This window comes from Haemaphysalis longicornis, unplaced genomic scaffold (genome assembly GCF_048455015.1).
Source record: "Haemaphysalis longicornis isolate Haplotype H1 unplaced genomic scaffold, Haemaphysalis longicornis Haplotype H1 scaffold_4, whole genome shotgun sequence".
NCBI lineage: Eukaryota > Metazoa > Arthropoda > Arachnida > Ixodida > Ixodidae > Haemaphysalis > Haemaphysalis longicornis.
In genome coordinates this window covers 58,405,122-58,431,026 of record NW_027526361.1, presented here as the reverse complement: position 1 = coordinate 58,431,026, position 25,905 = coordinate 58,405,122, and the positions used below count along the sequence as shown (strand labels likewise).

At 49.2% G+C, this 25,905-nt stretch overlaps 1 protein-coding gene across 1 annotated transcript in view; it reads right to left on the bottom strand.

Moving 5' to 3' along the window:
* The window catches only part of LOC144179759 (uncharacterized), an 87,521-nt gene that overhangs the window by 14,066 nt on the left and 47,550 nt on the right, over positions 1–25,905 (bottom strand). Inside the window, exons 12-18 of the mRNA XM_077708197.1 lie at positions 22,931–23,167; positions 21,789–21,979; positions 15,937–16,135; positions 14,005–14,155; positions 8,490–8,588; positions 5,141–5,334; positions 3,400–3,605 (exon numbers count right to left, since the gene is read on the bottom strand). Of these exons, the coding sequence (XP_077564323.1) occupies positions 3,400–3,605; positions 5,141–5,334; positions 8,490–8,588; positions 14,005–14,155; positions 15,937–16,135; positions 21,789–21,979; positions 22,931–23,167 (1,277 nt within the window). The remainder of the gene's footprint in view (positions 1–3,399; positions 3,606–5,140; positions 5,335–8,489; positions 8,589–14,004; positions 14,156–15,936; positions 16,136–21,788; positions 21,980–22,930; positions 23,168–25,905) is intronic.

Genomic DNA, 25,905 nt, shown 5'->3' with positions numbered 1-25,905 from the left:
AAAGGCAGACAACCGACTTTTGTGGCGTACATGTTCTCTATCCCAGATGAAAGGAAACACTCGAAACACTTTGAATCGAAACTTTTTTCCTGATAGGACCCCAAGCGGAGTTTTAGATCTACCTGCCTTACCTATGCTGCCAAAACGAATGCTGGCAAACATGACAGTCAGACGCGTGGCAACTTACCCTTAACTGCACGTGAGATGAAGAGATGTATTTAAAAACTTGTCCCCAGCTAAAAGAATAGTAAAGTGCACTCTTTCCTGTCAGTTTATGCGGTTTTTGAATCGCATTGACACAGAAACGGAGCTATTTGCATTCAAACAGTAGCGTCACGTTTAGACAGGACATGGCGCCACTTCTCCGATTTCAGAAAGCTTAGTGCCAAATTAAAATTATTTGCGTGCCAATTTGTTTAGAAACTGCACTATATGAAACGCTGGCTTCTATACTAGCTATAGGGCATTCACTCCACAAAAAGAAGTTGGCAGTCCCTTCAAAAGTTAAACGGCACATAAAGACGCCACCCGGATAAACCAAGTGTCGTTGCGAATATATTAGCCCATGGAGGAAGAAAAAGTTAGGAGACGGCATCACGTTACGCATCCAGCCTTCTCAAGCCCACCTCCGCTGACGCCGCTCCCTGGTTGCTTCCCTTTACCGACCCACCGGAATCGGCCCAGTGCGTGATCAGCAATTTTTTTTTTATTTCTTGTAGTGTCATGCCAGCTGTTGTTCAGTTGTAGGTAGCTTTTCGCATTCCTCCCTGCATTTTGAGCACGGCGGAATGATTCGGCACCCTACTGCGCGCTGTAACATGGTGGGGTCCCGTGGTATTGGCGGTGAGCGCGAACACAGGCAGCGCTGCGAAGCGCGCCTCCGTGACGTCAGCTTAGGGATTCTCGCATTTGTCGTCTGCTTCACTCAGGATCGCTCTCCCTGCTGTTTCTTTGCGCTCGGTCAACGTCGGATGCTTGTCCGCACCAGAATTGGCGTGTGGGTAACTTTTTATCATAATAATAGGCTTAAAATCGCATACACTAGCTCATGGTGTCAATTAAAGTATAGTTTTGGATACCGCTACGGGAGAAACATTGCCGGCGCCAACCCATTCAGTGCGAAGCCGGTCCTGTGCGGAGCGCGAAGAGTCCGAGCTAGGCGTCAGCTTCTCATGTAAGCATTCGAACAAAAGGAACAGTCAGCTGCTAATAACCGACAACAGCGAAAATGGAAGACCAAAACAAATTCTAGGCCTTCAGAGCTGTCGGCTTTGGCAGAAGGCATCACGATTCCCGGTAATCATATGTAAGGTAAAACAGTTTTTGCGACCTTGCCGAACGCTCGAACGCGTTTTGTCAAATCACTTTACGTTGTCAAGGCATGGAAGTTTGCCGACATGCACTATAGACTGCAAAAACTGTAGGTTGAGTTCCAAATAACCCAGTGTGTATATACGCGCGTGCTGATTCTATACCAGGCATCTAACCAGTATGGAGGTTCATTGTGCAAAACAAGTCACGTCTTCGTTAAATTTATAGTAACACATATATGTTTGTTAAGACCTGGACGGATATTTCAGAACATTTTGCACAGCCGTATCTTCCCGATATTCGGATATGCGTTACAGGAAAATTGCACTCAAGAGGAGGGGGAGGAGCAAGGGGAGGAGGAGAAAACTTTAACAATTAAATCGATCTGGTTAGTCGGCCGGGTCCTCAGTCCAGGACAAGAGAGTAAAAGTAATTTCCTTCAAATCATAGAACGCCATCCCCAGTAGAATAGGATTTCTTTTCGCGCCTGGAAGGGTTGAAAAGCAATAAAGAGCTACTTGGAATTCTTCTTCGGTTTCGAGTCTTGTAATATATGCAGGTATACTATTTATTACGTTAGTTAGCGAGTATATCATGCCTTCAACACCGTAATCATGTCATCATTGTTCGAGTTGAGAGTCAGTTCGTTATGATAACGATATCATTGCGATAGAAATTCGCAGCACAAAAGCCGCCTTCGAGTACTGTGGACCACGTTGTTTAGGGCGCGATCGCGGTGGCGTAGCACAAACCTTCTCATTGTATGTGCATATGAATAAACAAAGCACGCTGTGGATATGCACCTTCTTGCACGCAGCGGTAATGAAAGCCAATTTGTGAAGAAGGGAATGTATATACAAAATGATGGAAATATCCACACGACCTTTGTGAGGCTCCCAAACATCCCAAAACCTCCTAATAAGAAGTTGGTGACGGCGCAGAAAAATTAATGCGTTGGACAGAAAAAAAAACCAAGAAATATTAATCCGACACAAGACAACAACGAAAGAAGCAGAAGAAAGCCGCTTTATTTCCTGCTGTGCGATGAGCGTGTAGAGGCCGCTGCTTGGTACGTAGTATTAGACTGTTGAGTCTTCATAGGAGCACCTCAAACATACTGCACGGAAGCCTACGTATTTTGAATACTTAACGTGAAGCTCTGATCGCTCATCCTCGCGAATAAGCAAGAAAGGACGAGTTACACACGATCTTCTGACCGATACTCTGAAGAAAGTTGTTCTCTATCTCTTCGTGTGTTGCAAACTTGTGGGGGATACAGCTTCAAATTATTCAGATGCGTCAGAAGCTGGAAAAATAACTGAGTCGCTAGAAATACGCTTTTTAAAGCATTACAGCAACGAAGCGGGCGATTTCTAGCCCAGGCACTGTTGCCCCTCACAAGCGGAGTGTAGCAGACGACAGCGGCGCGAATCCCTAAGCCGACGTCAGAGCCAGGGGGCGCCACTCAAAGATCTCACCGCCAATAGCGACGCCTGAGCCGACATTGATTTTACTTTTTATGACGAGGCTTCACGCTGCGTAAGTGGCGCCATCTCTTTTTGTAGCGTGAGCTACACTGGCCGACGTTGAGCAGCTTCGCGTGGCTCCTGGAGAGTCGTGCTGCGCATGCGCGAGGAGCAGTGATGTCACACGGCACACAGAACGTTGCTCGCTGCCCGGCGTCTCTCACACACCCCACGCGCCCAGCGTCTTCGCCGACCTCCGTCCCGCACGTGATGGCCCGGTCCACTTGATGATCATGCGAGGGGTGGCTGGGTGTGGAACCTATGGCTCGTGCGTCGCAGCAACACTGGCGTGCGCCTGTGGAACCAGCTTAGCTCTGGGGCGATTGGTGACGCTGCGCCGGGGCCGCTTGATAAATATACAGGTGTCACATAATTCGTATACCGTGTGTGTCATTAAAGCAGCAGTAAGCATGATAATAAAGCTAATCCTAAACAACCAGGACAGCTAAGAATAACCAGCTGAACCTTTGCTCACGCTACGTATATCCTGGCATAGCCGAGCTAAGCCATTGCTATTTTTTTTTCCCTCCATGTGTTAACCCATCCCTCCAGCCACGCGTACCTTGATGAACTGCATGATCTTGCCGTAGGACTTCTCGGCGAACAGCACTCGCCGTAGGCGCGTGAGCGCCCCCTCGTCGTCCACGTCGCGGCACTTCCGGAACACGTCGCAGTAGCCTCTCAACCCGTTGCAGGGCGCGCCGGGCGTCAGTTTGGCGCCGCAGTGTGTCTTCATGGACGCGAATTCGCACGCCGGTCGGCACCTTTCTGCGTCCGGCAACGTCCGCGGAAGAGAATGTTACAAAGAACAATAACTGCGGCAAGCAGCACACCACTGTTGAGATATCGTCATCATTACCGTCAGTATCATCATCGTCATCAGCCAGATCATTGATTGATTGATTGATTGTAGGGTTTAACGCGCCGACGCAACGCAGGCGATGAGGCGCGCCGTAGTGGAGGGCTCCGGATTAATTTTGACCACCTGGGGATCTTTAACGTGCGCCGAAATCTCGTACACACGGGCGTTTTTGCTTTTCGCCTCCATCAGAAAAGCGGCCGCCGCGGCCGGGAATCGAACCCGCGACCTCGTGCTCAGCAGCGCAACGCCTTAGCCACTGAGCCACCGCGGCGGGTTCAGCCAGATCATGCCCACTGCAGTACGAAGGCCTCTCCCATCGACTACCGACAGACCTTATCCTGCGCCGTACTTCGTTGGATGTGTGGAAGATGGCAAAATGTTTTCTACGAGTTTAATATTTCGCTCGGATATTTGCCAGTCCCATTATCTAACGACTGGAGTCGCTCGTTGACCAAGTTATAAATAAAACGACTAAAAAATATTTAAACGCAGTTCCACCCAGTGCGAAATCTGATGAAACATCGGAGCTGGGGCCCTCTTGTGTCGGCTCGAAGGTCAACGGGCGCCCGCCTGAGAACGTCAGCGCCGTCGCCGCGCAAATTCTATGGTTCGCGCAAAGGAACAGGTAGGTAAACGTCAATGGCGGGAGGCTTCCTCCCATCTCCCTCCCCTGGCGGAAGGGAGAGGAACCCTATTCTACGATACCACTGTGCCCTCTATCGGTAAGTCCAGGAACCTCCGGTTAGGCGGTACCCCGACCCACCGATAGAGGCCGCCGGCGAGTCGGAGAACCGCTCCTACCCTTGCGTTACGCACGACCTACAGAAGACGGACGAAAATCCTCGACCTACAACAGCTCCGCTGTTAAAGAGTTGCAAACGTCCTTTAATAGCCAAGATAGGATCACTGGTTGCAACCGGCCGAACAGTCAACCAATCTCTCATATACGGCCACTAGAATGCCGGCCAACGCCGATTGCAAAGAGCCATTCTTTGCATCTGAACTTTTTGCGGGAAAAAGGTTTGTCTTTCCTCGGCCAAGTTGGATGAGGTGGTTGCCTGAAGCCGATTTGACCTATGACCTTCAGCCTGCCCAGCCAAGTTGCAAATGGTCCCGTGAGACCCTAGATGAATAGAGGCGACAGGCAAAAGTGAAGGGGAAGGTGAAGGGTGATGGTGCGCACGAACTTTTCTTCTTTCCCGTTCCTGCGGAAAAGCAGCCGCTGTGGCCAAGGCATCGAAGTTCTGCTAAGCACAAGAACGCGTTATTCCGTACTCCACTACCATGAAAAAAGATTTTAGGTATCTAGAATTCTTATTTCAGTGTTACTGAGTGCCCTAGAATGGCGCCCAATCACAGAGAGCGAGTTTGTCGGGAGTGAGGCGCTGCTGGCCTCTTCGCAACACGCACACTGCAGAGCGGGCGCCGGGTGTGTGCTTACTGGAGGAGTTCATGCAGGCGAGCAGGCAGGCATCGTCCGCCGAGTACGAGGAGCGAGGAAGCGTGCACCCTTGGAGCCCGTACTTGATGCAGATTGACGCCGAGCACTCGCCGTTGATGCACACCTGGGTGTTCTCGTTGCACGGCGTCATGTTCGCCCTTGCCGCACCCTCGGGGCAGTTGGCGGTCAGGCCGCTTCACTCGGCGGTCAAGGAGCACTGAGGGGAAAAAATGCTCCCATGCCCTCTGCGCAGAGGGCTAACCAGCGAAGACGTAACGTGCGGCCTGCGTTTGCCATTGTCACTTTGGCGCTGCTTCGCCCGCATCGCCCGCATCGCCTCCATTTGCGCTTGAGGTGTTCTTCACTTAGTAACTCGCTGCGTACACGCTTATACAAGGCTGTTTTTCGCTCTCTCCAATGTGCCGTTACCACTTACCAGTGCGGGTAGATGCGAGAGTGTAGCTACGCCATCTATAAACCCAGTCAATCTTTTTCGCTTTACTTCTAACTCCTCCCAACCTGGTTTTCTCGCGCATGCGCATGGAGCTGCGCTGGAAGTGTTTTCTGCGCAAATGGGACCACCGGGTTTTTCTTTCGTCTAGCCGTATAAGGCTTCGCTTTAAAACGTTCCGCCCTTTGTAGCAGCTGCGACTAGCCCCGCCCAAGCGTCACGATCGGGCTAACGACTTCTGGCCGGAGTGTCTGCATTGCGAGATATTTTATGGTCATCTGGCAGGGTAACGTCGAGCCAATTAACAAGGTAAGCGAAGTGTGGCGAATTCACAGCTTAAAAGCTGACGTTGGGGGGAGCGCACAATTTACCGGCTGGGTTCGATGGCGGTACTCTGTGCGTATGCAATGCTCAAACTCTTCCTACATCTGCCTACATCTGAAAAGTAGCTTGATGGCAACCACTAACGTGGCCGCGACACTTATTGAAGTTTTCACCAATCTTTGCGGCTTACCGGGCTGCTTCGAACGGAACCAATGCCCAGGAAAGCCCGAGTGGTTTCCTCTTTTCCCCATTCCCGACAAATAAGAGCAAGTCTCGCCAATCGTGCTATTTACGCTTTTGGAAAACCTTTGGAGTTCACCTTGTTCTTCGGTTGGTGGTGGGATTGAAAGTCACTAGCGCTGCTCCTTTGAAAAAGAACAAAGCCTCGCGACGCTGCCTTCCGGCCTTTCTTCCGATGGTGAAGGCAAACGAAAGCACCCGTGGGTCGCCATTTCAGCGCACGTCAAAGATCCTCATGCGCTCTCAATTGATCTATAGGCACCCTGCAATGCAGTCTGAGGAGCAGGTGGCTTCTGGCGGCTGAATTTATAAGCTTGAAGGCGCTCGTTCGTGCATGCCCGCGTTCGCTGCTGCTGCGTGACGTGGACTATTTGGGAATTTGATCAGGGTTTTTTTATTTCGCGGTGATATTTCTGCAGCTGACGGTTCGATGGCGTCATCGCAATCATGCGGCGACCCCAAAGTGGCACATAAAAAAAATCTGGGCACAGATATTGTGGCCTCAAATGTCCCAGTCGGGAGGGCACGCGAGGCCCGAAGCTTTTTACAGCTTCCCGTCGCAGCCGTGGGAGTAAACGTGTAGACAGAAGTGGGTTGTCGCCGTGCGGCGAGTAAAGTAAGTGAAGTCTGTTAGTTCGGGAAATCACGGCATGTTACGAAAGCCACTAAGGAAGCGTCAGTCTGCATTTGGTACAATGCGGTCGCCTCGACATCGTAGCTTACCGTTTGTGTAACGTCTGGTTGTTTGTAGTTCAATACATCCTAATTTAATTAACAAATATTATACTTTACCTTACTTTTCTACTCCGTCTGCTCATCTTTGTGGCTTGTATGTGTATTCGAAAGTAATGACCCAACCACTCGTCGTGACGTGCTTAGCAAATGTGCGTGTTCTTCGGGAGCCATCCTTTGTTTCTACATTGTGCACGGTTGGCGTCTGCAGTCGAGATATGAACATGGTCCGGCGCTGTCGCTCGCGTTTTTTATTCGTGGACCACTTCGCTCTTCATTCATGCAGACTGAAAAGAACTGCAATATTAGTGAACAACGCGTGGTACATTATTAAAAACGAAGAAAACATGTGCAACGGTCAAGCAAGGGAGAAAAAAATGTATATGCGCAGTGTATTTTGTTTTGGTATAGCTTGGTATTACAGCACTTTGACATCATTCCTCATTCTTTAACTGTTTCTGTTCAAAGGATTCTTCAACCTGGCAGCCCAGTCGGGGATCAACTGTGTACTCCAGTAATCTTGTAAATGTCATTCAAATAAAACGCAACTGCGGCAAAGTGCTTGCTGTGCTGCATCGACTCACGCTGCCGCATCAACAATTGCACTTGCGGGAAGTTTAATTTTCTGGGGCCTCACCGTCAGCTGCGAAACGAAATAAAAGCTCGGGGAGTACTAACAAACGTTTAACGCCAGCAATACACGACTAATGTTTTTCTCAAGCTTTACACTGAAAGATGGGAACTCACGAGCTAACAGCTGCTGGGCCACGTTGTTTTGGTCACTTACTTTCAGACCAATGTAGTACACGCGTCATGCTCTGCTGGAAAAGACGTGTTTCGGTGACTTCAGATTCGCACACTTCCCGGATCCCGTAAACATGCTTGCTTTCTAACAAGCGGCGTTCTTTCTACTGTATTTATGGCTTGCTTGAACCCGCAATGCAAGCCTCACGACACGGCGGCTCGCAGTTTTTCCCCGTATGCTGCTGGGCTAAAATGGCAAATCGAAGTGTAACGTTTGCTGCAAACGTAGCAGAAAGATTCTCTCGGCAAAATATAGCGCCGCGCGCCGTTAAAACGCTCAAATCACAGATTCCCCCATTACGGAAAGCAATGGTAACACGGCCGCAGCCCCGCGAGGAGCGCCTGCGTGTATGGCGCCGCCGCCGTTGGCGGCGCGCATGTCAGCTCGATGGAGGCGCCGCCCGACGATTGCAGGGTGCCTATAGTGCCCCACTACGTGAACTTCATAGCCCAGACGCAGCTTCGACGCAAAAACCCAGAATTTTTTCCTATGCAGATTCCTTTACTATATATGGTCCTCCGGCCACAGTTTAGAGGCGGATGAGGGGGCAAATTTGTAGTCCAACTTCCTCGACAGATGGCGCCACCTTTCCAAGGAGAGATTTGCCCCGCCTCATTCCGGGGTTCTCTTACGAGCCGCAGAACTTATCGCTTAGGGCTGGCTTGCTGTGTTTATTTTACGGCATGGTGACCCTCAACCACTCTCCCCTCCCCCGAAATCAAGGCCCCGCGAATGAACAGGCGGCAGATGGATGGTAGTGCGAAAGGGACCGTTCACCAACCGCAGGCAAAGGATACTCGCACGCGGACGCTTCCCTGCAGACGGTGCCGTCGTTGCATATCGCGCTGGAGTCGAGCAGCTTACAAGTGGGGGCGCAGCACGGGCCGGATGATGGACTGCGAAAAGAAACCAACACCGACACGTCAGACACAGGGGCGCCTCGCTACGGATATTACGAGCTCAGCCCAGCGGCACACCGTAGACGTTCCAAGCGCAAACATTTCAATGTTCGGAAACGTGGGCAAAACAAATTAAAATTTGACTATTAACAAGGCTAAAACTAGTGTCGATAATGATGGTTAGGGGCTTCTCAAGCTTCACGTCGAGGTAATGGTCAAAAAACATCTACATCTACATTACATCAAAAAACACTTGTCACTGCTAACGTTTTACAATATTTGTCGGAATATCTTTTGTTTTAATTGTTTTGCACCAACTTTAGCTTTATTGACATTTATCGTCGCAGTCTTGATAGCGTCCCCGCTTTTTTTTTTTTACCCCGAATATTTCAAACTTCCTTTTATTACGCTCACTGTTTTCCCGTTAAATCCTGCGCTGGTCTTAAAACCCGAAAGCCTCGGCAAACTACACGCGCCCTACTTTCGATACCCTTATATATCACCTCGGGGTTCTCCTCCGCAGAGTACCCTGGTCTGATCCTTTTGTTTTAAATTACATTCACCTTATTGGGCCCTCGCCTCCGGCAAGCCGCCCATGCCCCATAAAACAAAACACTGCGCTCCATGTAACAACAAAAAGTTCAAGCCGCCATTTTTCGTTTACCTCTTTGTAGATATCTCCCACCTCTTTCTTATTTGACCAAGTATATTGAAACAAACCAGCCATCAGGGCCTTCAAGCTGTCCACGGTGGCCACAGGAGTCACATTTAATAAAAGACTGCGTATTTAAGGTGCCGGTCTTATTTTCGCCTCGAAAAGGAAGCCTTGAGCGTGGAAGTAAAATGTAGATAGGCGCCGAAAGAATAAAAAGGTTTTTGTTTCTTGTTTAAAGATGTATATTGGGGGCGTTTCCTCGTTCATTCTTTGACACAACATCAGCTCCCGCCATCAGTGTCCATCCGAATCAGTGTTTAGCCCGAATTCTCGCTTGTCACTACCCCGTTTTGTTGACTTACCACAGCACACTTGTAAGTGTTGGGAAGCATCGTTAAAAGAAAACCTTATATACCGACACGATCCGAGCCAATATTCACGTCAGTCCTATCCCTCAGAATATGCACCCTGACCACAACCAAGAACGCCGTCGAGCCCGGGCCAAGTTCCTCGTGGAGCAATATGGGGACGACTCCCGCGCCCGCTACGTCGATGCGGCCGAGTACGGCAACGGCCGGTATACGTGATGGTTGCGATCAACGCCTGCACGGGCCAAGCTACCCAAGCCGCCAGCGCACGCTGCAACAACGCCACTGCGGCCGAAGAGTTGGATATCGCCCTCGCCATGACCGAACCGGACTGCGACACTATCCTCAGTGATTCACAACAAGCCCTCCGCAACTTCGCAAGAGGACGCATCAACCCCCAAGCCGCCCGCATTATAGAGCGAACAGCAATCTCGCCAGGCCTACGCAAGGAACTAAGATGGATCCCCGCCCATGCGGGAAATTGTTCACCGTATGCACCGAACCACAATGAGACGGCCCACAGGGAAGCGCGCGCTCTCACCCACCGCGCCCCCACCGCAAGTGCCCGTCCGGAGTGGGAATGGTGGACGGCGGCTGAAGACTCACCGAGTGGATACGGAGAAATCCTCAAGAACATGAGGGCTGCTCTCCAGCTATACCCCTCACCACACAAATCTCTAAGCAGGGAAGAAGCCGTACACCTACGACGCCTCCAAACTGCGTCGGTGCTCCCACCGGCGCTCCTCCATCACATGTACCCCGACGCACAGTGCGACATCCCAGCGCACAGTGCGACATCTGCAAACAAGGTACGGCCAATCGCTGGCACATCCTATGGGACTGTGCAGCCATACAAGACGGCGTCAGCTTCACAGAATACCCCGCAGATCTCCAAATCGCCATCGCCTCAACCAACAAGTCGGATCAAGAGTGGGCCATCCAGCAGGTTCTCAAGGCGCTCGAAAGGCACGGACTCCGCAAAGGGGTCCCTGTCGAGTAGGGCTGCATAAGAAGATGCAACGCACGGCCACGTTGAGGTCGGCCCGTCAACCCGGCTTTACCTACTGCAGGATTTACTCAATAAAGTCCTTTCCATCCATCCATACTTATTATTCTACTAGTTGTTATTTTGTGCGAATTCCCCACTGCGGCGTTTTAGCTGAAAATTCCTTAACGTGAGTACGCAGTTAACGAAAGCTACCCAAATGGTGCGAAGCTGCTTTCGATGCCGTCTGCTTAAAAAAAACGTAGCTGGTATTTTATGAAGGGGCAGAGTCACACATAATAAAACGCTTTTGTAATATCTACGAAAAGCTCTGGATCTAAGAGCCCTCCACATCAAGTGCGGCTTGGATTTATTTCCAACCTGACGCTATGAAAGCAAACCCTGCGTTGAGTTTTTCGCTAACAGGGATTCAGTTTGCGAGCCGAGGTTTGGTCAATAAAGTGGTTTAAAATGCATTTTTACGTTGTCGCACCTTTCGGGAGAATCGACACTGGACGGTATTTGTACGATCCAGTGTATTTTTGCAGGGACCCGTTCAGCATGCAACGTAAGTTAGAAACCACATGACCGTGGCGAAGCTTAAAAAGGTGCCGAAATACCAATTGGGATTGTCCGATAAAGCGCAAGCTTTCCTTTTACCCGCTCATTTCACGCACGCACACATCGACAAATCTAACATGCCTGGTTTTTGTTATTGCTGTCGTTTTGGCGGCTAAAAATAATGCTGGCCGCAACCGTCACTCTTGGAGTACTCGTACGCTTCCTTAATCAAGTGGCTCATTAACTGACTTCTCCGCAATGCACAAAATCAATATTCGAAAGCCTACCTTACATAGACCAACGCACTGTATAAATGGTTTTAACTGCTATACACTGCACTACTTCTCACCTATTAATGTCGGCTTGACTACTATACACTTATGTATTGCAAGGAAGACATTATTTTCAGGAACAACACAATCATTTTTATATTCATATATGGAGGTCCTAAGCCCTTTAATTTAACCCTCAGAAAAGGACCCATGTATCACTAAAACTGCATTGCTGGGAAGACATTTTTAGGGGCTATATACTAGCTGTATCACAATATGAGGGCCCTGGCGCTTTTTTATGATCCCGTATGAACTCAGGTATACCTAGGAGTAGCGTGCCTATATACATACCAGTTTCATGGAAAGTAGGCTATGAACGTTTCCACATTTAAAATTGATGCTGGGCAAGATGTCGGAAGACGAAAAGCGCCAGTAATGTATCGTCTTTAAATCGTATGAACATCATTAAGGCTAGTGCTGTTTGGAGTTTCAACGTACTCACTTCAAAAGAAACTAAATCGAGTTGCAGGAAATCCCCGGTCTCGCTAGGCAAGTATTTTCGTGCCCACCGCCCCGCTGTTCCCCCCATAAGCATCAGGCTGCATGCAAATGGCGTTTCCGCCGGTTCACAGAACACACAACTGGCAGACATTCCCGCTCCAATTTCCACTCTGGCGTCGCTCCGGGCTTTGCGCACTTCTACGCCTTCTTTTTTAACTAACGTGTGCTCGTTGCATTCGTCTTTCACTAATCCTCGAATAATTCCAATTTTCTCGTGACGACCCCATAGAATAGCAGCGGGTACGCCTCTGGAATTCATCGGAATTCACTTACTTCGATGCCTTATCTCTTTGGCAGAATATGCGAAGACTACCAGAGTTCTTCAATCTTTTACCAGCGGAGAAACTCCGCTTCGGAATCCGGGCGGCGCGCACCCCTTCTCCGTTGAAGCTGAGGGCCAACCAAGACCAACTGTACTGGCGTGCCCCTAAAGGACAAAAACTGAACTTCCATAGACTATTAGTTAATCACGATTTTTTTAGATGCGAAGCATCTCATGCCCGGGGCTGTGTCCCTCCCTCCCTTGTTGTCCGCCGTCCGCACTCTACAGCGCATGCGCGTCTCTTCAGCCCCGTCAGCGTTTGGCCTGACGTAAGCGCAGTCCACTATAAATAAAAGAAATAGGCGGCGCCCGGTTTTGAACCCGCGACTCTCCGGCAGCAACGGGAGGTACGTGGCGCTCTTCCCACTGCGCTACAAATCGAGACGGGAGCATGTGCTACGAACGTGCCTTATGTCCTTCACTCATTCAAACTACGTCAAGAAGCTACTGATACAACGAAGGCACGCGAAGCTGAACGTCAACGGAAACGGCGAACTGAAACCTTTAGAGGAGGATGTTGAATTTCCCGTTGGAAAGCTGTGGCGGGAAGGGCCACGCGCCTTGCAGCTCAACCAGAGAAGAGGACGAAGAGGGCGGGCAGCGGGGTAGGAGCGTGAGCACGCAATAAAGAAAGACGAGAACCAGGAGGTGTTTGATCAGGTAACGCCGGTGTCGGTCTCTTCGCTGTCTCTACATTTCTCTACATTTCTCTGTCTCTACATGGGGGGTTGACACTACGTTCCCATTCGTGCTCCGATAAATGAAACAACATAACGGCAACACAATGGAACCTACACGGAACCCCCATGATGCTTCGCATCCTCCTCATGGTTCCCCTCGGGAAGATGGCGTAATTTTTTTTTTGTAAAATAAGCTTGCTTTTTAAATTGAAGACATTCATTAAGTAAAATTTACTGATGTTTTTATGTTTCTTTATGACTTACAGCACCAGCTCCAAGTACAGTGTACAAGAAGCGAGAGGTGTGTCTTTCGGGGCCGACTACGGGGAGTCCCTTTTGCGATGAAAATTTCTGCTGAGAAACTCCTGTTGGAAGCAGCGCCCCTGTCGGCCGCTGCTTACCAGTTGGTTTTAGAAGCTTTGTTTGTTAACTTAGTCCTTATCTATTACCCTAAATAGTATTTTTTTCTTTATTTTATGACATAAAGTTTTATAAAAACTTGTCAAATAACTGTTTAGTTTGATTTAAAAACTCGTAGGTGGCGCTGGCTACAACAGAAGTTCTCTGCGGAGCGTCTGCGTTCCATACAATTTTTTCATCGCAAAATTGACCCTCGCTCTCTATTGGTTTTTCCCCCGCACGACACATTTTATCTTCTAGTACACTGTACAACAAGCACTTGAGTAATACTTAAACTTTCTGCCGACAGACGACAGACTGGTCACCTTGCCCCTGTTTGCCCCAGCCAACGTTGGCCCCAGCGCAGGGGGGCCAACCGAAAACCGGCTTTTGATACATGTGGCCTATGGGGAGTTTCGCAACTGGTATGTATCCAGTAACTCTGACGGCTACCACCTGTAGCGGGGTCGCGAAGATCACGAACAAAGAGGAAGATTTGCATCGCGGCACGGGCGAAGGTTAGGGGGCGCCAGTGGGGAAAGCAGCGGCCCTGCACCACGGTTCCACAATTTTTGTGTGGGTCGGGCGACGAGGTCGAGCACGCACTGACCTGCACTCGGCTCCCTTGCGAAGCGTGCATCCCGGAGCACTCCAATTGTTGTGTCGCGGGTAGCAGCAGTTCTCCGCGCAGTAGTAGGCGCCGCAGTCGCACTCTTCGTTGCGTTCCAGGATCGCGTTGCCGCAGATGGGGCCGCTGTCCGCTGAGTGGAGTGGGGTCGGCCAGCTATGTTACAGTCTACGACAGTAAACTTTTGTAGCAAACGACATACGAGAACCTCTCGGAAATAGCCACCGTTCCTCTCTCCGTTCCCATAAGATACCTTGTTCCCACACCACACCTTCGTTCCTAATCATAGCCCACGATTCAGGTGAGCCGTTACACACACATACACACACTCCCACCTCCTGGAGTGAGTGGAGGAACAGCCCAACTGAAAACTGGGCTAGTCGGGACGTCTGTCTCTGCCTTTGTCGTGGCCTCTTGGTTACGTCAGAGTCAGTAATTTTGAAGGACTCTGGTTACGTTAACAATGCTGAAGCTGAACACCACTGTTTGGCAATCTAAAACGTGCGTTGCAGTGCTTGGAATTTACATTGCGTGAATGCATCCCAACACGCTTTCCCACGCAATTACAAATAAAAATTTTGTGATGAATTGGTAGAGAAAGCAGATGCAATCGCTGTGCTTATACACAAACGAAAAATAAGGCCGTGTGAGCGACAGACAGACAGACAGACAGACAGACAGACAGACAGACAGACAGACAGACAGACAGACAGACGTGTCTGCATGCGTGCGCGCGTGTTGTGCTACCTCACACGCGTGGTCGCACGTTTGATTCCCACGGTCGTGGAGGGTGTATTTTTATTTACCGGGCAGCCAAGGACAAAGGCTTCCTGAACTAAAGTGAACTAGTTCACTTTACCTGAACTAAGGAGGCCTCCCGCAACGGAACTCACACAGTTGAACAATTGTTTATCCCTCCTCCTCTTCGTTCACACAACATCTGCGCCCTTTTCTAGGGGAAGCATTCCTCCAGCCCTTCCCTTCATTTCGGTCCTAGTTTTGGGCTGCAAATTGTGGGAATCGTGGAGAACCGCGACCCGCGATCCCGAGCCGGCGGGTGCTTCGGGAGAGGCTTGTGCGCTGAAACCGGTCCGGCGCTCCGCTGGTTCGTCGGCGTCCCCCGAGAGATGGCACCACCAATGTGCGCGGGCTAGAGTGCCTCGATGCGCGCGCCCCGAGCGGAGCGCGCGAGCATCAAGGCACCCTAGCGGGTGCGGGCGGCGCGAGCGTGTGTACGCGGGAGTCGGGAGTCTCGTCGAAGACCCGGTCGGGGCGAGATCGGCGGAACATGGCGGCGGTGATGGATACGTGCATCTCAGGTGGGAGCTTTGTTTGCCGCGCGCCGTGAGTGCCTACCTCCCGTTCGCGGTCACGACCCGGACGGCGTGATTCGTGAACGCCGTCGAGCCTTGTGCTCGCATGCTTTGGGATTCCCCAAATAAACGGCTGTGCTTCGGCACTACTGTCTACTGTGTTCTCGTATCGGCGAACCTCGCTGGGTTACCGTAGGCATGGGAGCCCGCGTGGTTGACACGCCGGGAGCTAGCGTGGGGGCCTACCCCAGAGTGCTGGCAAGGCCCCCGAGGAACCCCTCACACATATCCCACAAAATATACGAGAAAATCTATAGTGTTGTGGTGTGATGTGTAGGCCCGATATATATGTGCGCGTATCCGCACGCTTCGTCACAAACCTCCCGATGGTTTCGACTCGTACAGTCGGCCAAATCTTTAACTAGCGTGCGCGAGCTGGGAAGCAACAGCCTATAGCAGACGACTGGCCTGTTTGCAACTTGGCTTCCGACCTGTTTGCCACTCGACCTGTTTTCAAATTGGCTTTCGCCATACGCCGATGACGCATGAAATTCAACATAATTAATCTGATTTGCGTGACGAGAGACGTAACTGCGTATACCCTGGAAGCAGTTCTCACGGGTGCTTGTCCCGTCGAACATGGACTTGACGACGGCGGTTATGTTCCGTAAGCTGCAGGGCGAGAACTTGTCGTTGTTCGGCAGAAGGCCCGTCGTCGCCGACGGATACATGATGTAGTTGCCACCCGGCCCGCACGGCGCGCAGTCGGCGAAGCAGGTGTAGCCAGGCGGCGCGTCATGCTGCGCAGGGGAAGTAAAGTCTCGTTATAACGGAATCCCCGGTACAGGAAAACAGACTTCGCTGTAAGCGGTATTTCGTTTAGAGCGAGGATGATTTGCTTTCTCTCTCCATTTCAGCTAGAACCGTGAAAGTTTCGAATTAATAGATTTCGTTATCGCGAGGGTTCACTGTACTTGACTTGGCTTTGTTACACTGAGGAGCTCAGCGCAGCTCGGGAACGCGCTGATGTAGAGGTGAGTGAATGCTGCTTTGTGTTGTGCAGACTGCAATTATCTACGGCTTGTTAGATAATATACTATAGAGCGTACGCCACGTTGTCAAGCAAGTATTTGTCCATTATATTCCCGTTCGTACATCGCGGCATCCCCATGGTCATCGTCATCACTATCATCATGACCTGCTCCTCACTGAGCACTAAAATTGAGATCACGATACGGCTCCTCTTAAAAAAGACACAGGGGCGACTCATCTGAACCTTCAAAGAGACAGAGTCAACGGTAGTGTAGAATGCCACGACTACTCCCCTGCTCAGAAGCCGTATCGTTGTCTTTACCCTAGTAATAAACAGTGATGTGCAATCCAGTGGAATTGGGACCTCAATAGGGACAGTGTGTGATCACCAATGGTCGTCTAGGTCGGAGCGGACTGAGCAGATTCAGTTTGAGCGGGACTACGTGCATGCGTACGGATGGATTGCTTTTAAGCTATAGACATCATCATTATCATCACCAGCCTATCAACGCCCACTGCAGGGAAAAGTCATCTCTTATTAATCTCCAATTATCCCGGTCCCGTGCTAACTGCGACCAATTTATCCTTGCAAACTTCTTGATCTCATCTACCCATCTAACTTTCTGCCGCCCCCTGCAACGCTTGCCTTCTGTAGGGATCCACTCAGTTACCCTTAATGACCAACAGTTATCTTGCCTTCGCATTACATGCCCTTCCCACGCCCATTTCTTCTTCTTAATTTCTAATAATATGTCCTTAACATGCGTTTGTTCCCTGACCCACACCGCTCTCTTCTTGTCCCTTAATGTTACACCTATCATCTTCCATTCCATTGCTCGCTGAGTCGTCCTCAATTTAAGTTGAACCCTCTTAGTGAGCCTCCAAGTTTCTGCCCCGTAGGTGAGTACCGGTAAGATGCAGCTGTCATACACTTTCTTCTTCAGGGACAATGGTAGGCTGCCATTCATTATCTGAGAATGCCTGCCGTATGCACTCCACCCCATTCTTATGCTTCTAATTATCTCTGCCTTATGGTTGGGATCCGGGGTCACAACTTGGCCTAAGTAGCTATATTGGCTTACCACTTCCACTGCCTCGCCACCTATCTCACACCGCTGTGCTGTCCCGAGGTTATTGATCATTATTTTAGTTTTCTGAATATTATTTTTTAGGCCCACAGTTCTGCTCTGTTTGTCCAGTGCGGAAAGCACGCTTTTCAATTCGATGAAGCTATAGAAATACGCTTCATCATTTGCATCCACTCCCACTATTGTGTCGCTGGTCCTTGCAACACGCGCTAGTAAGCGAACCACGAGCAGTCAACGTGTAAGAATCGCTCACATGTAATCCGTGTCACTTTAGCATACTTCACAGGAAAATGTCCCGGCATATCGGAAGTTATTTTTCACGAGATCGATGGCGCAGGTTTCACTGGGTTAACTATATACAGTAAAAGCTCGTTAATTCGAACTCAAAGGGGACCATAAAATTGTTCGAATTAAGCGGAGTTCTTACTAGCGGGCGGGCGCTATAATAAATGAATCTCGGGCCACACTGCACGGGCAGAACACAACGAAGCCACCTCCGGACTCGTTATCGCGAATTAGGTGCTACTACACGTTTGTTGTGCACGCCACATGACCGTAGGCCCAGACCAGCGACCTTGGCTCAAAGAAAACCTTCAATGGCATGCGCCGGGGCACTGGCGCCGGCGGCGCGTAACCCGCTACGGAAGCGAAATAACCTGTTGCAGCAGCGCAGCGTGAGCTATTTTGTTGTTTTTCTGTTTCGTTGTTTTTCATCTCTAGTAAGTTTGGTTTGTTTTGGATTTTTAACTCACTGTAATCACTGTGGGCCGACTTCTTCTGCGAGGAGCGATGGAAACCAGGGGATCCCAGTTCGAATTAACCTTTGTGGGTACCGACGCGTTCGAATTATCGGGCGTTTTTCCCCATTGAAATGTACAGGGCTGTGACGGGACCAGGGCGTTAGTTCGAATTAACCGTAAGTTCGAATTAAATCCAAGTTCGAATTAACGTGTTTTTACTGTACTTTGTTTATCCCCGAAATTTTCTTTCCAGTCCATTTTTCTTGTTGTCACAATAACTGCTCTCTTGTGGGTGAAAGCATAACCTGTGGCAAGTACGCTGGTGCGCACTAACCTTTCCATGGAGACAGTTTGAAACGTTGAATCTAGGCAAGCTGGAAAATTCCTTTCTCCAAGGCATTTTCTTGAAAGGAGAAAGGGGACGTAAAACGTGCTTTCACCGGAACCGTGAGGAGCAATGAAAAAAAAAATAACATACGTTGTCACCACACTCCCTCATACATCCCATACGAGCATTCTCCATGCGAGTACTCGGAATTCCACGCGGGTAGTGAGAACAAACATGCTTATATCTGCCTTGCGTCAGTCTGCAATGTTTCCAAAATCAAAAGTGTAAAGGTGCTTTGAATTTCACGTCTCTAGAGTAGCTGCAAAAATAAGTTGACGGGTAAACTGAACAGCTTCGAGGAAAGTTCTCAAGTGTAGAAAATGAGTACCGACTCCCCAGGAGCTCTCAAGACTCGTTTTTTAACAGCGAAGCTGTTTATCAAACCGCAATTTTTACTGTCCGTAGTTAAAAAAATACAATAAACCGCTGGGCGGCGACCACCTGGCAGTTAACAAAGCCAAGAAAATGACTAGCGCTCGTGTGTGCGCGCCTCGCGGCGACCGCACAGCGTCCCCGGCACACGTTATTCAAACCAAGCATACCCATTCAGGGAGATTGGTCAAGATTGGCCAAAAAGAAAAAAAGCTCCAACGATCGCTGTAACCGTGGCAACACTTGCTCCGAGCGAGAAAGACACGTCATAGCGTACACCTCTCCAAGGTGACGGTCCAATAATTATCACTTCGAAGAAATAAAGAAGCACACACTGATAGCAACAATGATTGAGTAAAGGTCGTTGCGGTAGTGAAGAAGAAGCAAATGGGTTGCAATTGTAGTCTTAAACCATCGTAATGATCGAGAAGGTTGCGTACAGCTTCGCTACCTTCAAGTCTTACGCGCTACTGTGAGCTTCCTTCATTTTTTTTTTGTACATCAAACACAATAAATCCTAATTATTACCAAGTTAACAAGACGGCGAAAAAGTTCGGAACCTGTTTCGAAACACATATGAACTCGGTTGTCAACGCGAAGAATTTCACGAAAAGCAGAGTTTACATTACGAATATATGGCCCTGCAACACGTCGCCGGGTGGTCCGGAACGACTGAGAATACAAACGTACGGAGCAACAAAGTGACAACAGTCGTAGGGAAGAGAGGTGACGTTACCCCACCGCCGGGCCGCAGCAGGCCTTTGAAACGAAGAGCTGCCGCTCAACTATAGACTGTACTGCCTATAAAATATTTAGTAATATAGCTTTGTTGTGGTCCCACGGGTTCTCACAAAAATATTCCCTCTCCTGGCAAAAAAAGTCGGCGAACGTTTGAAGCGAAGCTTCTATGGCTAGTATCCGGGTGGTTATGGAGTACGTGCACGCGCGGGAGAACCCATTGTGGGAAAGCCAGCTCACGAAGACCAAGCTTATCGCCAAAGCAAACGTACAGTCGGAATCAATTTGAAGGGGATCGCTCGGGTGGCAAATAAACAAACAGCAGCGCCATGTTACGACTTGTATCACGGTTGTATCATGCAAGAGCCAATAAGGGGAAGAAGGCACTGCTACCTGTATATCCAAAGTTCTGAAAACAGCCGCTGTGTGGGTTGGAAGGCCCGCTAATCGATGCTCCCGTGATCACCTTCAAATTGATACCGACTCTACATCGCCGCTCGCATCGAAGCGGAAACCCTCCCCTAAAAAGTGAGAGAAAAAGAGCCAAGTGAGAGTGAGGGAGCCAAGAACAAAATCGCACGTATATTGGCCTGGAGCATCCGCGGGGCAGATGCGCCGAAGGCCATGCGCCGAGGGTGACGTAGGAGGACTCTGCGGACACGCAATCCACATCTCCGTCGTGTGAATCGGCCTCAGTGTGTCGAATAAACTCGCTTCTTTGTACTGTATACATTCAGGGTACACGGGCTAACCGCCCTGCAAAGATGGTTGGTTAGTAAACCTGTGCTGTGGATATCACAACTCCATCGTTGGTCTTCACGCTACAGACGTCACCGCTTGTCAACGTATTCCTCCGCTTGCAAGAGACAAGCGTACACGCACACGTTATGTTCTAGTTTAGGTATAACGCGACGCCTTCCGCTCGTGAGCACGCGCCCTCGCCAAACGTGATCCAAGTTCAACCATAGACCGGAAGCAATGCATCCGTCAAAGCTTCCGAGACACACAATTCGGGTACCTCACTCAGGGCGGCATCGTGAACTGTAAACTGATTTACACCCTTTTTTGTTTATAACTAAAACCCTTACACCCTATCAAAAAAGAAAGAAACCCTTTGCAAGAGTGTAATCAACGATAGAACACCCTTCAGAAAGGTGTATTATTGTGTTTTTGTTGGGTGTAAGGGTGACAAACGACAGAACACCCTAAAGGGTGTTTTCTTTTGTTTTGTTTTTTGTGCTAGGGTTCAAAGGTGCTGGTTATAGACAGTGATTTACACGTAAATAATTTTACAGTGTGCGTCAGATTGACGCCGCGACGTAATCCAGCGTCCCACCACGCGCCGAACGCTGACGTCTGTCGAAACCTGGTGATGGATGAGAAAAACCAAAAACAACATTTGACCTGCTATTATGAGTATAGCGCTGGGAGTTTCCGCCCACGGAGACGAACATTGCACGGTAGCCAAGAAATACACCCAGTTCGCTGTAAACGGCAACTATAACTAACGCCGTTATTACAGCTAACACCCTTATTACTAATACCACTGTTTATATTTAACACCCTTGCACCCTAGCAAAAACACAAGAAGACACTTTCTTAAAGAATGTTTTATCGTTAATTACACCATTTCAAAGGGCGCTTTTCTTTGTTTTGGGGGCAAAGCACCTTTAGACCTCGCTTTGTACGGGCTTGGCGCCCGTGTACACAGTGTTGCGCATGCGCAAGAAGCATTGGATTGGATTGAAATGTATTGGATTAGAATTAATTGAATTGTATCGGATTGGATTGGATTGGAATTGTATATACTGTACACACGCGTTGTCACTCATTTACATGCGCGAGTGGGCAATGCGTCGGGTGATTTACGGTAAGAACGATCCCCAGTGCTTCGCCCACTCGTCATGATTCACTTCGGGGAGATGCGTGAATTTTTTTGATAGGGTGTAAGGATGTTAGCTATAGGCAAAAAGGGTAGAAATCTACAGTGTAGCGTCATGGCCGGCATACTTTTGATCAAGGCTTCTCGCTTGGAACCCGTATCTCAGATGGTATATTCGCTGAGCGAGAAACTGGTAGGGCGGCACGGACTCACGGATGAGCCAAAGTTGTGGCCCAGTTCATGGGTGAAGGTGATCTCCGAGACGACACGCGGAACGAAGTGCTTGTAGTTTTGAAACGTCAAGATTCCCGTGTTGAGACTCAGGTAGAAGCGCTTGTAGTTGGACGTGCCGGGCGCGATGTCTAGAGCCACCTTGTACTTCTCGCAGATGCCACCCTGGCTCGCTGCGCCGGAAGAAAGGGAGATAAGATCAACTTCGAATTTCGGTTTTACGCTCCAAAGCAACACATAGGCTATGGGCCGTGCCGTATTGATAAGTACACATGTATACAGCGATGGCGATACGAATTAATGAAGGCTGTATGAGTGCCTCTAATGAGCGTCAAAATCTTATAAATTCGACCCCTTTTTATAAGCAAAAAATATCTTTGCGTAACCATGCAGGCGGATTTCCGGGCATTGATTTTATTTTATTGTTAGTCGGCCTTTTCGAACCGGTTTCCATCTCCCAGGGGGCCTTATATTGTTGCAAAAAGCATTCCTGCCTTAACAAAAAGCACAAACACGCAGTATAAATAGGAAAAACACTTTCAATCTTAGCTAATTAGCACGGCTGTCCAAATGAACGCCGCCCTTCTTATCTCTACGCTGCGTTTACAGCCACATGACGCATGAATCCAGTGTGGGCGTCTGGCCGGCGCATACCCTCGTTTCCAGCCAATGAACACGCCATGCCAGCCCATACCCACATTCGCAGCCAATTACCGCGCTCCTTCATGTTTTCTTGTGTTTCTTTTTTTTTTTTAGGCAAATGCCCCATAGAGTGGGCCGACGGCCAATGGGATTTTAGGAGCCGCTACAGACGCCGGAAGCCGGTGGCCTCTTCCCCAAATGAGCCCTATGCCAGCACCTGAATTAACATATATCTGGTAGTCAAGCTGGCACCCAGGTTTTCTCATAAGGGAGCTGTTGAGTATAAGCTCTTGCATTGGGTAACCCGCACAATGAGGTGCGACGAATGTCATATTTTCTTGTGACATTACGCTATCACTGCCGGCTGTTCTGTTCACGAGGAAACTTCCCTATTCCCGGTCGTCGTTGGATTATGTTCTATCAGTAGACTTGCGAGTAATTAGAACAGCGTGGACTGGCTTAAAGCGCGAGGGTGGTCGTACGCGTCGGCGCAGCGGTCCAGGCGAGGCCGAGGACGCCGTCGGCAAAGTCGCGGTAGGTGAATGTGTAGGCCAGGCAGAAGTCGTCGTGGTTCTCCTTCGACGTCAGGTGCAGCATGTAGCTCGCGTCCATGGCGCTGGAGCAGAATGGGTTGCTGCTGCGCACGCCTTTGGAACAGCTCCGGGAGTCGTTGATCTGGAAGCGCGCGAAACGACAGCTTTCGAGAGCCGGGACATCGTCTATGGAATGCACAAAGCTTACGACGATTTTCATTAGTATACTGACATATCTAAAGGCATACAATGATGGTCAATGTAAAAAAAAAAAGTCTAGATGAAAAAGCTGGGTACGCAGTATACGTATGCCAACACCTAGGTAAAAGGTATGCACACGAACATGGACAAACCATACGTGTTAGCACGAGCGGGTACTCGGGCGAGTTTGCACCTAACTGATCGCTTCACATACCTGAGTATGTTGCTAGCGTGCTATAGCGTTACAATGTGTATACATACTACGTAAACGAAAGTGCGAAAAAGACAGCCCCAGTGTATACGGCTTTTTATTTTCCCTGGCTAATTTTATTTTCGGCCAATAATGACACTCTACGTGCAAGCGGCCTGCTTACAATTACGGGAATGAGGTGCAACCAAAAAATGGCGATAGTCACGCGAGAGGGGGGAATACAACGGACTTTTTTCGAAATTGTGCTGAACGCATGTAACCGAGTTCGCTTGTCGTGCCTGCCGGGCGCACTTTTACTAAAGCGAGCAAGCAGGGTAGCAAGCAAGCAAGCAAGCAAGTAAGAAAACGAAAGGGTGAGTGGTATTCAGCAGGCCGAACGGACGGGCCAACAACAGCGAACGAGTTCCACGGTGCACCCTGCAGTTCCAACGCATCCTGCTGAAGCGATTGTGGCGATACAGAAAAACGACCCGAGTACGCGACTATATAGTACTTACAAGAAATGTTCACGGCTTGCCCCTGATGTAGGCCTACAACTGATGTTCATTGCGCTGAGAGGGTTCTTCAGCGGAGCCCTTAATCTGCCACAATCTCGACCAAAGGGAAACAACAGCACTTTCGAATAAAGCATAGCTTTCATCTCCCGTATTTCCTCGTAAAATCCTGGCATGGAAAAATATTTTGTGCCGATTATTTTTCAGTTTCTTGTTCGTTGTCTGCTATCTTTTTTTAAGTTGAGAGCTAGCTTGTGTCTTCAAAAAGACAAAAATTTTCGTTTTCTGGCAGTGTGTACTCATCACCGACGAACCGACGCCACAAATGGCAGTGGAGACGCGCGACTATACGCGCCGACAGGCATGCCAACACCGCCCTGACACTGGAAACGCACGTTTGTTTGTGGTGCGGGCAAAGTTCGCTAAACTAGTGAATTTCCCCAGCCGATTTTTTAGAAAAAGTGTAAAGAACAATGGCTCATCAGCGTAGCGAATTCGTTACATCAAGGTTAACGGTGCTATGTCTTCGTTACATAGAGGTCGCAAACACGTGGTTGTCAATGGGGCTCGCAATGGGGAATTGAAAAAACTTCGCTAAATCCAGGAATTCGTTACATAAAGGTTCGTTACATCCAGGTTTAACTGTACGAAACAGCGTATGAGTCTTCCGGTGGCCACGATGAATTCATGAAGGCGGGAGCTAATTTATTTTTTTGTTATAGGTTGCTAGCGCCGAATGAGAGAAGTACCGAGGTTTTTAATTCAAGTCCAAGGCGTTCGAATGGGACAGTTAGGTAAGTTATAGGGGCGAAGCCCCTTAGGGGCTCGGACTATCGGCGTCTCATGTCGTCGCCGTCTCATGTCGTCGTGGTATCATGTATTTCCGGTATTAAATTATCTCGTTTTCATCTCGGTAGGAAAAACGCGTACTGAAAGAACACACCGCGACACTCGTTTTCCAACGCCTCGCGCTAAAACGCTTCGTGTTTCAAAGACACGAGACTTGCAGCAAAGCTGTATATCTCTACCCCCCCAAAGGTTTTATCTCCGTGAGCAGAAACGCCAAGGCGCCAAGATTACATTATTGACTGCATGCTTCGCCCCTCCCTAGGTTTCACGTTAGTGGAGGTGCCCGGGATTTTTTCTTTGCTCTGAGAAACGGCTACATTCAAATGAATCGTGTTATAAAGGTTCGTGTTGATCATCAAACAGGAATGCGTCTGTTAATGGCAATCAAGACCTGCTTAAATATAGGTCTAATTTCGGCAAACGATGAATTTCATTCAAGTTTCCAGTGAGTACACTCTGGCCTATCTAGGATACCGTTTAATCGACCACCGAGCGACAAGTATCGCTGAAGACGTGCTACAGTTATGGTTGTCAAATTTGGACACACATGTAGTACAGGGCCCCCTTGCCGGAACCAGCAAATGAGTCCGCCGTCTCGATAAGCAGAATACCTGTATGTCCGGGTACTCACACAACACGTACAGATAATGTGTGATGTGGTAAAAAGTGTCTATATATTTTAAATGAATAGGATATTCAACTTTGTCAAACGAATTGCAAAGGGACAGGAAGTAAGCTATATAAATTACAGTCGACGCAGAGCTAGGCATTTCTTTTATGGCCAGAGCCATGACCAGAAGTTCCGCCTTAAGTATGGGAGTGTAGTCGGCCACTCCATATGAAAAGCTCCAATCGAGATCAAAAGAACGAATGCCGAATGCTGATTTAGATTCATTTTGCGAGCCATCAGGGGCAATACCAACATGGCCTGGAAACTGGGCAACGTGCTCTTCTGAAGTTCCCTGTTGCACGCGTCCAGGAAGCAACTTGGCGTTCTTTAAGAATATGTTCTCGACATAAAAAGCCACAAGTTTATCCCTCGCAGATAACGGTTCAGTCGAGAAGTCAACGCTATGCATTTCGGGAAACAATTGAATTGACAAAAAGCTGAGGGCGTCGAAACCGAGGCCATGGCGTCGTCAAGAATGCAAGGGGCTGCTATAAAAATA